Here is a 14,515-nt window from a genome sequence, read left to right on the forward strand (position 1 = left end):
TGCATCAAGGTTTTAAGAATGATTTAACTGGAAATCTGAGCTATCTGCAAAACATTTACCTATCTGTAGATGATCTGCACCAAATCCACCTATATTCCTAGGTTCCTCATCACATGTTACTTACCGCCTAAATCACAGACTTTGGAGAAGGACGAAAGATCAAATGCTGTTATCACATCTCTCCCACATAAAATCCAAAGAGAATTCATGAAATGCATGAACTTTAGCATTTCATCATCTGACCTGAAAATTACAAAAATATGGATTTCAAACAATTATTTAATGTAAAAAATATTACATGTTCACAAATCAAAATGGTAATATGCCAGGTTTGTAATAATCTGAAATGCACAATTATTATGGTATCTAACTTGCATATCAGCAAAAGGAACAATGATTCCGAAAAGCAAGTTTTAGATTAATGGTTCCTAACCTATGGTCCAGGGACCCCTGGGGATCCGCAAAGCCTACTCAGGAGGTCCGAGACTGCTTAGAAAATTAAATATTATTAACAGAATAGGTGTATATAAATAAAGAAGCAAAATCTAACATTGCAAATTTTAAAACATAGTTTTTGCGTGAAGGAATATGTGATTGGCAGCAAAAAATTAATTCAGTATACTCAGATTGACTCATCGGAGCAGTTCAAGTACATGAAGCATAATTTAATATAGATGATTAGTGTCCTCAGTAGGATTTAGAAAAGCTCCAAGATTTCCATCAACCTTTTAGATTTTTTCATACTTGTTTGTGAATTAAATAAAACATTACATCTGTGTGCATTTATGTGATAATGTTTAGATCAAAAGTTCCCAACTTCCAGTAATAACTGAATTGAAGTCCCCGCGTCCCAGTAAGGATTAAGTGGGGATCCACAGAAGTCAAAAGGTTAAGAATAACTGTTTTAGATCTTTCCCATGTCCATTGAGCCTTTTTAGTGTTCTCTTGATGATCTTTCAGCTCTGGGTGTTGTATGCTGTCATAATAAAAGTAATTCAGAACAAGAGTTATAATGTTGTGTTTTAAAGTTGCAGTGAACTTGAACTAAGGTCGTACTGTTCTTCCCTACAATTTGTTGAGCACTTTCATGAAACTAGAGCAGCCTTTAATCTATAGGATATCTGTAGACTACAAGTAGACAATGGGAAGCTGCAAATTGAGTGCCACAAAGCGTGGATCAGAGGGAAATCAAGAGAGGGACAACTCTCCACCCAAATGCGGTACACAGAAAAAGAGACCCAATCAACAGCTGGCTAGATACCAAGAAAGGGAAAACTTCCTTTGTTGTGATGTGGCACACCAGCTTTTTGTCACACTGCAACATTGGTTCCAAGCAACAAAGCATGTTTCAGAAGACCCTATTAGTGTAGAGAAGAAACACATCACAGGAGTGGCAAAGTGGATTCCATATACTCAGAGCAACTTGGCATTGGTTCTGAGTCACAGTAGGAGGTCAAAATCTACAAGTGATATTGCCTGAGTCAAGACGCCTCTTAATACATGATGTACAAAGCAGAGAGTTGCGTAATCAGTGCAAAGGGTCTGCCATTGACTAGCCCTATTGTCTCCAATAAATAAATGTTAGAAAAGGACCCTTGATTAAGGAGAAAAATGAGACCCAGGGAAGATGTGTCCACTGAGAAAGCTGAATGGAATGTAATAAAAATGTGTCACGTGATGTATTTACAAGTTCATATCCATTAGTCATTCCCTGCACATGTAAAAAAAATTGGACATTCATAACCATAGTTACGAAAAATTATTAACATGTTTCATTTTCAACAAACTTATTGCATATAAATCAGGACCAAAAGTCGGCGGTATCTGGCAGATCGACCTGTGTAAAGTGTAAGACTTCAAACTGATACAGGTTCATATCTACTCCCTGGCCAGTCATATGAGTGTTTCAAAATAAGTAGGATTGTGTGTCTGTTCCAGGATTCGATGTGCATTTATCCCCTTTGCAGCAGCCGTCATTTCATATATAGAGAAATCCACCGAATGATTTATTGGTACATCACAAAATGAGCAAAGCTTTTGTAGATTGATAATTTTGTACATGTATTCTTTCAGTAGGTACCTGTTCTTTGCCCATTTAAATCTGTCATCAGGCGTCAAACATAGAGCCTGATATATGTGATTTCCCTCTAATCTAATATCAGGACATGAATGTGGTCCTCCAGATTTAATGGTCCTAATAGTCAGATATCGTTCAGTTACCAGATCCACTGTGCCCCTGCTACAACACACTAAAAGTTGTAAGAAGGGATTTCAGGCTCATCACTCCACTATTGAATGTGTGGGGTGATATTCCCTATTGTTGTGAAGAATGCCTCACAAACTAAGAGGTATGCGAAACAAGTTTATTTCCTGCAATTCATTATTGCAGATAAGGAGCCTAAATCCAGCCTTCCTGCTGCGCCGGCTGCTCAGAGAGATCTGAAACAACAAATACCGGCGGTGGCACAGGCCTTGAATTATAAGTGAAAAGATAACGCTCAAAATAAGGATAATGCCGACAAGCAAGGATCTCACTCTAACATAAGCACTATAACAATACAAGAAATACACACATGGGAAAGGCATATCATAATAACATTTGCTTAATATATGAGACTGGGATAACACCTTCCCCCTTTTGAGAAAGAAAATTGAGATTACCAGGGAAAATCAACAAAGCATAACAAGAAATCAAATACGGAACTCCATTTATAAACATATGTATTCAGGTAATATAATAACCCTCAAACTTAGCAGTCATGCTAACTTTGCACGAAACTCTGCCAGAGTGATTGACTGCCCCTTGACCCAAAGTGTGCTGCCTCTAATCAACAAATTGCATATCTCTATCTGGCACCTCTTAAACCATTACAGCTTCAGAACACTGAGCTGTGTAATGGGGCACAATATTATCCTCTTCAAGTCCACTCCAGGGTACTACTTTAGGTTTTTTCCACTAAGAGCTTTTATTCGAGGGGTAATCACGGACTCTAACAGATTGCATTTTACTCGTTTTTCAGGTTTAATTTTTATCACATCACTTCTGATCCACCACCCATTCTTATGTAACAGAACAGATCCTTTTGAGACATTCTCAATGCACACAGGTCTAGAGAATTTAGTTTCTCCTTTCTTTACTCTTGTGAGACTCTTTACCAAAACCCAGTCATCCACGTTAAATGTTACCTCATTGACCTGGAGTTTCTTATAAAAATTCTCTTTAATCTGACTGCGCTTGGATTGACCCTGGAAGCCACAATTTACAAACTATATGTCCTTCGGTTGCTTACCTTTCTTACCCAATCAGTATGGACTGAGGATCTAGGAGATCCTTTGCACAACAGCAAAAATGGGCAAAACCCGTTGGTATTATGTGAAGGGGCCAAGTAGGGCCAGCCATGTTCCCTCAGGCATGATTGCACTTCATAACCCATGGTTAAAGCTGTTTGTACGCCTGCCTTCAGATATGTATTAATACGCTGAACTAGGCCTTTTGAGGAAGGTGAGTAGAGGGACACTTTGAGATGTGTAATTTGAAAGTCATTGATGATATCCTTCATGGGAGGTGAAGTAAAACGAGTACCATTTTCTGTGACAAATATCCTTGGGAGCTCCTTCTATTCCTAAAATGTTCCTTAAAAATTTGATGATGGAATCAGGGTTGAGAACTGAAGTAAAGTTAAAATATACTCATTTAGAATCATAATTCACCAACACCATCATACATCTTTTAGTATTTGGTAATAGCTCAAATGGTCCGGCAAGATCAGGAGCTACTTTTTGCCAAGCTTCCTCCAGTAGCAGTACCATATGAATAGGGGATTCCATCAATTTCCAATGTGTGTTGGACACCAAGCAAGTGGTACAGTCATTTATGAATTTTTCAACTTAAGATTCCATAGCAGGCTACCAGTAATATTGTTTGAGAGTTTTGCTGCTGCTACTGACACCTAATTGATCTTTATGAGCTTCCTTATTCAGAACATTTCTGAGAGGCAATGGAGGCACACAAACATTAATGGTAAGGTAATGGTAAGGTCCCCAGAACTTGAATGTATGGTCTTAACAAAGCCTCCACATTTCTCCCTTCGGGCCAACCATCTTTCATGTACTTAACTTTGCATTTCAAAATGGAATCTTGTTTGGAAGCCTCTAACTACTCCTTGTGCACCTGTGTGCCTGTACCTCCCTAAATGGTGTCAACAAGGCAAAGACAAACTCATTCTCTTGATCATTGTCTATACACTTCACACTATATACACATATATATACTATATTACTGTCTTTGCCTGTGGATGATACAGTTTAAAATTGTAGTTTGATTGCATATTTTATCACCTGCTTTTGTGTTTAAACTTGTGGTTTTTCCTGCCCATGATTGCTTCTATTTAACGTGTTAAATTGTGGGATCTGCAGTCTAAACTCCGTAGTTTTTCCCTCTCATTCCCGGTGACGATCAGTGTTTCCCTCCAAATTTCTACTCTGCTCTGTGCTAAGACCTGTATCTTAAGCAGTGCACCCCCAGCAAGCATTTTGAGTTAACAAGTCATTGAAACCAGCCCCCCCCTTCCCCCCACTCCGAGCAACAGGGATATTCTACATCAGAGGGTGCTCTGAGATAGCAGTAATCTTCTGTGAGCTGTTAAAACTGTGTTTAATAGGGACCGTGCACTTCGTTTTTTGGCCAGGAGAGGGAGTAAAGTTTTATACAAGCAGTATTGTTAGAGGACAAGTTTGTTGTGGCCTTACCTGCAGAAGTCCAAAGTGTGGATTGCGCCTGTCTGTCTCCTAGGAGATCTCTGAATAGAGGAGCAGCTTCCAACTCACTGGCCAGAAAACCTTGTCTGAGGTCGCTGGGATCTAATAGAGTCTGCTAGTGGTTGGTACATGTGTATACTGATTGGTGTTTGTATCTGGTGTTTGTATTGGATTACGGTTAGTGTCCTCATTGGTTGGGTATTTGAGGGTTCTGATTGGTTTCTTGGTCTGTGACTCAATCAATGTAGGGTTGGGACTGGTCTAGGGTTAGGATTTCTATTGGGACTAGGGTTGCCTGTGCCATTGGCTGCTTGGACTTTGGTTGGGACTTTGGTTGGGAATACTAGTAGGGCTAGGGCCATTATTGAACATAGAGATCATTTTTTTAACTGAGTGGTTGTTTGTACTAGGGCTCAAATTGGCTGTTAGGTCTCGGTCTCCTGCTGGTTCCAGATTTTAGGGCTAGTGTTGTGGATAGGATTAGGGCTAGGGTTCCCATTGGCTGAAGGGGTCACTTGATTACTAGGGCTATAAAAGGCTAAGAGAGTCTCAGCCCGGGCGTTGAGGCTAAGGGAAATTGCCTGCTTGAGTATTTTTGAGACTGGTTGGGACAAGGGCCAGAAATGCTGTCCATATTCCCATCCAGTAATACCCAACCCACACCATCCACAAACATAGTAACACATTCACACCAAATGTACACCACACACAACCCTATGCACAGATCAATACACCAGCATTCCCTACAAACCCAACCAAAATACATCTGTACACCTTCTATCCCAACTACCACACATATCCACCATCACCTACAAACAGTGCACAACTCACTAACCAATCCACTCATCACTACACAATGCCATTCAACACCATACGTAATTACATCCCATCCAGACACACTGTCCCTGCTCTAATTACACCTAACAGACCACCTTTTATCACTAACAAACATATAATCATCCTTCCATCATTTGTCCAACCAACACCCTCCTCTCCCTTCTACCATAATAACACTAAAGCACTGCACACCACCACCTTTTTAAACCTTGCAACAGACCAGTCTAAGACAAACACTCTTACCTCTACTTCATTCCCTCCTACACACAACATACACTGTACTCATAAACACATCACCACCCCTTATATATTACAACCTCCTCTCACAAAGAATACTATGCAACCAAATCCATAGCATGAAACAAATACACCAGCACCCCTTTTCACTACTCCTCAAAAACAAAACATATCACACACACCAGCACACCAAGATCTTCAAAGCACAACACCTCATAATACTTACCATCTCAAAATACAAGCATACACCCACCTTTCAAACCACACGAGGAACAAACTCCAATGCCAAGCTTTCTCTCTTCCATCAAACCTAACACAGATACAGCAACACAGCAACTCTCTTCTAACTGCCTCTCATCCATTGGACTATTTAGAACATTACTACATGACCCACATGCTGATCCACCACCCCTCGCTCATACACCCTCCGCCCTAAACACACACAAACAATATAAGTGACGTGCCACACCTTACAACTTCGCTTCCCCATGTCTACTGCACAACAATGTTACACCAGGAAAACAACACAGCACACCAACTCACTCTCAAACACCATCTCCACCACATACACACGCAGACCCATCAAAATGCCTTCTTAGCATGCTGGATGGGGAACATGATACAGAACAGCTAAACGATTGCTATCCTAATACAACTAATGCCAGCACTAAAACACCCTGCTACAAACCCACACAATATTGATCACTCTTCTATAAAACAAAGTCTCACTATCACCAAAGGCCATTCTCTAAACTGTCTACTAATGAATGCTCGATACCTCTCAAAAGGCAAACAGCACATCTATGACCTTCTCACAGATGGCCAGACATACTATTCGTAACTGAATCATGGTTGGGAGATGATATGGCTCCAGTCCTGCATGAAGCCGTTCCTCTAGGCTATCAAACGATCACCCAAAATCGTACAGGCAAAAAAGTGGGTGGTCTTGCTATTGTGTTCAGTCAAACATTACATATCACTAAAGTCGACTACATCTCCATAAATAATTGTGAGGCTCTTCTAACAAGATGCAATACTACACGGACTTCCTCCTGTAATTTCCTGCTCCTTTATAGACCTCCACCTAGCAAGGTGACATTCCCAGACGCACTACTAGACCCAGTTTCAAACCTCATAACAATACAATCCAACCTATGCGTTCTGGGTGACCGCAACATTTGATTTGAAAACCTAATATGACCCATCCAAAAACAACAATTACTACAATCCAAATAACTGACTCAAGTTCAAGTTCAAGAAAAGCTTTATTCTGCTGCTATTTAAAACAGACATAAAAGCACAGCACAAGTATATACAAAATTCATTACAGATTCAATACAAAAAATGAAAAAAACCACACTTCATTTACCATTAAAAAAAAGGAAACCAATTGAAGTGATTAGCATTCTGGAATATTTCTTTTCCAGATATAAAACACAGCTTTTAAAAATTGCGCTAGTCTCCATGCTATATGTTCATTATCTAATAGCTGAAGTACAAACATGGCTTGGCGGCATTGTCTGAGACCTAAGTTTTTTAAAAGTGGAATAATACAGATTTTCCTCTGTTCCAGGTACAATTTACAAAACAGGACTACATGCATAGTAGACTGGCCAGACATTTTATCGCAGGGGCACAGTATTAATTCACGGGACCAATCATTTAGTTTAGGAAACAACACGAATCTATGTATGATTCCCAGTCTGAACCTAGTTAAAAGAAATCTATCAAAAGTGCCCGGTACAAATAATAAATAAGGCTCTATCCCCATAGTGGTTAGTATTAACAGGTGATGTCTCACAGCAGTTTTTTCTGAAATTTCCCCCCACCAATCTATTTGCTTCCAGAAGCTGGAGACCATCTTTCTTTAAAGTCTCTCTTGGGATTTCCGTCATAGATATAGGGTTTAGGAAATATTCTGGGTGTCTCAGATCGTTCCTAAAATCATGAACAAATTTGAGCCAAGGTATTTTAAGTGCCCTCTCTGATTTAAGAAAATCTTTTAAAATTGCCCTATTTAACTTTGTCTGGTCCTTGCACCAGACTCTCTGCCACAACAATATAGGCTCAATTTTTATAAGATCCACTATGTAATGTTGACTCAAATTACATTCATGTTTCACCATACTAATTCAACACTAATCCTTATGGGTTCAAGAGTAGCGTGCTACTCAAAAAAAAAAAAAGCGCTTCAAAACCCCATTAAGTGTAGGTAGCAAGCGCTATATAAATACAAACCTCTTTCCCTCTTCTATCCCGCCACCTACCCTTCTCTATCCAAATAACTGAAAAACATATCCACCACTCAAATTACTTCATATTTCACAATACTAATTTTCAACACTGATCTTTTATGGGTTCCGGAGTAGCGCGCTACTCACCAGAAAAGCGCTTCAACACCCATCAGGGGTAACAGGTGCTATATGAATGCAAACCTTTCTTCCCCTTTCATCCCTTTGCTATCCTTCTCACTCCAACTAACTGACTAATATCCACCACTCATATTACTTTAATATTTCACCATACTAATTCACCACTAATCCTTTATGGGTTTTCAGAGTAGTGTGCTTCAACACCCCATCAGGGGTAACCAGCGCTATATAAATACAAACCTTTTTTTATCCTATTCTATCCTTCTGCTATCCTTTTGAATCCAACTAACTGGCTAACCTATTCACCACTTAAAATGTACTTACATGTTTCACTATACTAATTCAACACTAATTCCCTATGGGTCCCGTAGTAGCATCCTACTTGCCGAAAAAGCGCGTTGACTCCTCGTCAGGGGTAGTAAGCGCTATATAAATGCAATTACAATACAATACAATACACTGATCCACCACAGGCAATTTGGATAGGCAGTCAACCCTCATGTTTTTCCATCAGGTATGTACTTTACACAAAAATTATATGCCTGCAAATTGGAAAGCAACCTGACCAACAATGCTGATGCCTTTCCAGAACCATTCCCATTAAGCAAATGTAGCAGCAGTTTATGATCAGTGTACAGATGTATGTCTTAAATCTTTAGACCGTCCAAAAGCTGGCCAATGACTCCCACTCATTAGTACTATAACGCATTTCGGCAGTACTGAGTGAGAGAGTAGCAAAAGTGAAGGTATGTTCTTTGTCCTGAGCAATTTGCGAAAACTGTGCTCCCAGACCAATTTGACTGGTATCAACTGCAATGACACACTTTCTGCCAGGAACAAATGATGACAAAGATGATGCAGATATGATGAGTTTCTTAACCTTTTCAAAACCTCATGCACTGAATCTCACCATATGTATTTCACTACCCTTTTCAGCAGGTTTCTCAATGGTTGAAAAAAGAAAGCATACCCCTGCACAAAAATTTGAGTAGTATTCCCTTAGCCTAAGGAAAGATCGAAGTGTATCCTTGTCCTGAGGTGGTTGGACATCCTCAATCTCTTTAATTGGGAACAATTTGGAGATATCCCACTGGGACTCTTGGAATGTCCTAAGTAATCAATATTTGGGGCCAGGAGCTTACATTTGTCAGTGCGAAGAGTGATTTACATTTCGAAAAATTTGGTTGTGGACACTTCATGATTTGCCAAAAAATAGAACGTCATCTTGGATGCCTGCACTCCCAACCCTCTTCCAATATGGTGTCCATTAGATACTGAAAATGCTAGCAGCAGACGTTCGATCGAAAAGGAGCCTGCAAAATTTGTACGTACCAAGATGGGTGGAAAAATATGGCAAGAACTTGGAAGTTCTCATTTAAAGGAATCTGATGATATGCTGACTTGAGGTCTAATAATGAAAAAATTTTGAGTCGGCAATGTTAGCTAATTTGTCCTGTACTTTGGGAAGTGGGTGACAATCAACCACAATATTCTTATTGAGACTACGAAGGTCAGCAATCAGTATGGAATGTTTCGTTATTTCGATAGTGGGAACATAATCTTTGATAAGCCCAATTTTGTAATTGAAGACCTATGGAAAACTTGTGAGAATATATTAAGCAGGGTTCTGCCCATCTACATTGACCAGAAAATTGGTATATTGGCTATTCTAACAAGTAAGACAGCACCTGGAACCAACATGAGCCCTAATCTGGCAAGGCCCTGCCAACTAACAATGTGTCTATCCTCGATCGACACATACATTTTAGTTAAGGTTTTCCTCCCAAGGCAAGCAACATGGTCCACAAAGAACCCCACCATTTCAATATCTTGGTCACCATATGCCTTGAGATGTACACGTAGTAACTTTAACACCAACTTTGAACCCCAATGCAAGTTGAACAATGTATCAGATATAATGGGTATGGGTGTTCCTGAGTCACAAATCATGTCCAGTGTGACAATTAAACCCAAAGTTACCTGACACACAGAGTCTTTGACTTTATCAGGCTCCACAGTGTCGACCTCGAGATTCAAAACTGTGAGAAGTTGGCCTGGTATATGATGTCCACTAATTAAAGTGGCCACCTTGGGGTGCTAGAGAGCGCTCAGCAAGATGGCCGCACACTAGTGAAGCTCTGTTCAGCTGAGTGCCAATCCGACCATTATCTGCCTGAAAATATCTGCATCTGTGTGTTTATAATGACTGTACTGCACTGTGAAGCCCTCTGGCACATATTAGAGGCAGTTTGGGCTGCTGGGGATCACCACAATGATAATTTTTCAGTGTTGTTCGTACCCGGTGGCGCCTCTGTAAGATGGCGGTCGCCGCGAGGCTCTAAGAGCGGCCTCGTCTGGTGACGCCTATCACCCCTGTTGCCGGAGGTGTATGCCCACCACTGTCGGTCTGTTGATGTGAGTGCCGTGCTGCCCAGAGATTGCTGACTGGGTGGTTCCCCGAAGCTAAAGACTGTGAAGCAGAGTGCCAGGCTCCGGCTGGTGAACGTGGAGCTCCGGCCTAGAATTGCTGTGTGTGGCCAGCTGAGGACTCGGTCGAACCAGCGTAGATCACGAAGTGGCCTGAACACAAGAAGTGCTTGCTGGCGCTGGCTGTGGTGAGTAGGGGGCAGCTCGGCCATGGCTGGTAGCTGAGAAGCGGGTGCGGCCCTGAGTGCGGGCTGCGGCCTGTGGGCTGTGACTGGAGGCTGGTGGGTGCAGGGAGCGGAGGCCGTTGTTTTCACATTGCTCAGAGTAGCCGTGCCTATTGACATTGCCGCAAATGAGGCCTTGGGCACCTGCGGGGATTAATTGGCGCAGGCTGGTGTGCACCTGATTTCTACAAAGTCCTAATCCACTGCTGCGTGGCCTCGGAACGGCCGCTAAACGCCTGGGATCTGTAATTCCAAGTGGGTCATACCTCTGCGTGTCAGCTCGCTTCAGCTTCTGCCTGCATTGAGATTACTGCCTGCCGCATTAATACGCTACGGTTGCTATTAGCCTCTGTTGCTGTCCGGGTTGCAACCCCCCTGTGTGTGCTGACCCGTGGGGCTGACTGTTGGGTGCCTTGCTGGAACCCTTTCACTTCTGTGCTTGGTGCCTTGCAACAAACACCAAAAACACCTCACAAACACTATAGTGCAAGACAATAAGTTAATAAAGTGCACCCTGTGACTGTAGAGCCTGCCCCTTGTGAAGTGTGATGAGCTTGTACCTGTGTTGTGCTCTGCTGTGCTGGGGTCGGTCTTACCTGGGCCTTCCTGCACATCAGTTTTGCTGGATTACCTTTGCTGCTGGTCCCTGATGCACTGTTTCACTCTAAGTTCCTGGAACTGTGGAGGTCCCTATTTTCTTGCTTTACTGTGACTATTGGAGGGTCTGCTGCAGGGGGCCTGCGCCACGTGCCTTTTGCATAGGTGGGTTACTGTTGGTACCTTGAACTGTGATGGTGCTCTCATTCTCCTGATGCTCCTTGCGAGGTGTGTAGGTGGTTAGTACTTCTTCTATTTGCGTGCCATGGATCCACTGGGCTGATCGCTGCAAGTGCCCTATATATACTGATCCCAAGACCTGAGTGATGCACATCTTGGGGTGTCCTCTTCACCTCCCTTCCCTGTTGGATAGCCTGGCCCAAGCTGCAGACATCATGGGGAGGACTGATAAGTCTCAACCTCGCCTCACGTTTGTTGTGCGCAGATCCACAAACCCCCCACAAAATGTGGCCTCTGATTCGGAGGTGGGCGCCCAGGGTGGGGGGCCCCCACTATCGAGACAACACTACTGGCCATGCAACGTAGTCTCCAATCTATATAGGGAACGATGGCGGATGTGAATCACCGCCTAGATCACATGTCTGTACAGCTCCAGAAGCAAAACACCCGCATGAGAGAAGTCGAACAGCGATCTCTGCGACAGAGGATGGTCTGAGTGATGTCACTGGTAAGACACTTAACATGGAAAAAGTCCTATCCTTAATTCAAGCCATGAATGAGGACTTAGAAGCCCGTTCCCGGCGTAATAGTACTCGTATTACAGGGCTGCCAGAATCCACAAATGTGGGCAAAATGGAGACATTAATGGAAAATTTGATTAAGGACATTTTTGGTCCTGAACAGCTTTCCACCCTGTTTATCATTGAGCGAGCTCACCGCTCCCTTGCAGGAAGGCCGGTCCTGGGCGCCTCCCCCCGCCCGATAATAGCGCAACTGTTAAATTACAGGGACCAAATGTTATTTTGCGCATGGCTAGAGACAGGGGCAATATTGTACACCAGGGCAATTCACTCTCGTTCTTCCCTAATTTTACTGTTACCGTTCAGGCTGCGCGGATGGAGTTTGGGGCTTTCCAAAAGTTTTTACAATCCGAGGGATTTCTTTACTAATGTTATATCCTGATTGCCTGCGGATAGGCCCGGATGGAGATTCCAAAATGTTTACCAACCCCAAGGTGGCCCAGGAGCATGCTAAACATCTTAAGAGGAGACGGCGCGAATACCATACTCCGTTGGACACTGAGGAACAGTAGGGTTGTGGGACAGTCTCATGATTACAGAACATGTTATAAGGTTTCTATGTTGACACTCTCTGAACTGTGCAATGCTATGGCTCTTACATGTTTTCTTGCAGGTTGAAATTCTCGAGCCTTGTTGCATATGTACGCTTACTTTGTAATGTAGTCTAATGCGATTGTATCCACTGTACCAGGCACAGATACTAGATCTGCTCAGCCACCTCCTACCTGATAGGAGGTTAGAAGCACTCTGACTGATGTGTTTTATCTAGGAACCCGATCAATATTGTGACCTCTTGCCCCTATACGGCTATGATCAATACATATCCCTATAATGGCATAATAATCAGAGCCATATTTCAGTAACTTGCCTCTGCAGTCCATGATACAGCAGAAGCCACTTCCTTAGATTCCTAGAGAGCACACCGAGTTCTTTCAACATACCAAACCCCCAGCAACTTGGGAAAACCCCGCTTGCTTTGTTTTGATTATTAATAGAACTCATGCGAGCACTGTAAGAACGACCAGTTCTTAGTGACATCTTTATTGACGTCTTATGTCCAAAAACTTACGTCAAACTCGGCACCTTTCAGGTATAAATATACCAACGTTGCCTTAAGCAAAACACACGGTGGTGATGAATACTGGAGCAGAACAGCAGTCCCCTTGCAGAGAGCCCAGCAGACGCGAGAAGCCCACGGATGCTGCCCCTCCTCTTTGACGTGCTGAGAAAGACGCTGTCTTTTCTCTTGCCGAGAAAATCCAGCTCTGGCGTTTCCAGCTTACCCTTGCGGGTGACTGGGATATCGGGTCCTGAGAGGGAGATACCAGACCTCCTACATTCTATTACAGAGGTACGTTTCTGACTAAACCCTTAGAGAGAATTCTTGAATCAAACTCTTGGCAAAACCAACTTAACTTAAACTGCTACTTACTTACTCCCTCCCACGTATTAGGCTTAGGTCAGGTACACCAGGGTAGGCGTAGTTAGAAGCACCAGTTGAGGTCGTTAGCCAATGTATATATGAATGTATATATTTTATTCATTTTAACTATCTTATGGCTAGGAAACCATATCAATGCTTTTACAGTATTATTTCGTAATACTCCTTTTACTGTACGCACTTTTTATTATAACAAGTCTTGCAATTGTGGCAATTCATTTCTCTTGCATGAGAAGGAAGACTGTTCAATAAATCATACCCTTTATTGAAAACTCCCGTCTCTCTCTTCTCTGCACTCTGGTGAAACTAAGAACGCACGTCTGACTGAGTGAAATAGCTGTCTATTGTTTCACACGACTCTAGAGATTGACTCTTATTCTGGGGAGCAAAGTTGTCATGTTTATGCGGTTGTCGGAAGCTGAATCCCTTCTTGTCTGAGCCAGGGAAGCTGATAACTTCCTATTCAGTCAAGAAAGTTTCCAGTGACCTCTGAGCTAGCTGGCGCAAACCTAAATTAAGTCTAACATAGTCAGTAGAGACCTAGAAGACCTCAGTCCTACGTCTACACGTCTGTTTATGTTATTCAAATGCGCAGGGCCTATAGGGAAAATAGGAACTACACTACATGACGCCCCCCAAATGGTAGTGCCCCATCTGCGCTTTGCTGTGTTTTGTCTTTGTTGGGAAAGGGTTAGACAGGTTTGGGATGGCTATTGCGAATTGGGGACACTGAAGTGGGTGGGGGACTGGGGGGTGGGTGTGAGGGTGGTAAGACTGGCACTTATTTCTACAGTATAGTTGTATCTGCCTATTTTATTTGTGATTGTGGGCACATGTCTCTGATATGTCTAACTGTAAAGT

The 14,515-nt window shown here is 42.4% G+C and overlaps 1 protein-coding gene across 1 annotated transcript in view; it reads right to left on the reverse strand.

Annotated features, from left to right (window-relative positions):
• The window catches only part of LOC147698093 (acetylserotonin O-methyltransferase-like), a 607,642-nt gene that overhangs the window by 239,799 nt on the left and 353,328 nt on the right, over window positions 1–14,515 (reverse strand). Inside the window, exon 5 of the mRNA XM_086934770.1 lies at window positions 125–243. Coding sequence (XP_086790896.1) covers window positions 125–243 — 119 coding nt within the window. The remainder of the gene's footprint in view (window positions 1–124; window positions 244–14,515) is intronic.

Source organism: Lissotriton vulgaris, chromosome 8, assembly GCF_964263255.1.
Source record: "Lissotriton vulgaris chromosome 8, aLisVul1.2, whole genome shotgun sequence".
Lineage (NCBI taxonomy): Eukaryota > Metazoa > Chordata > Amphibia > Caudata > Salamandridae > Lissotriton > Lissotriton vulgaris.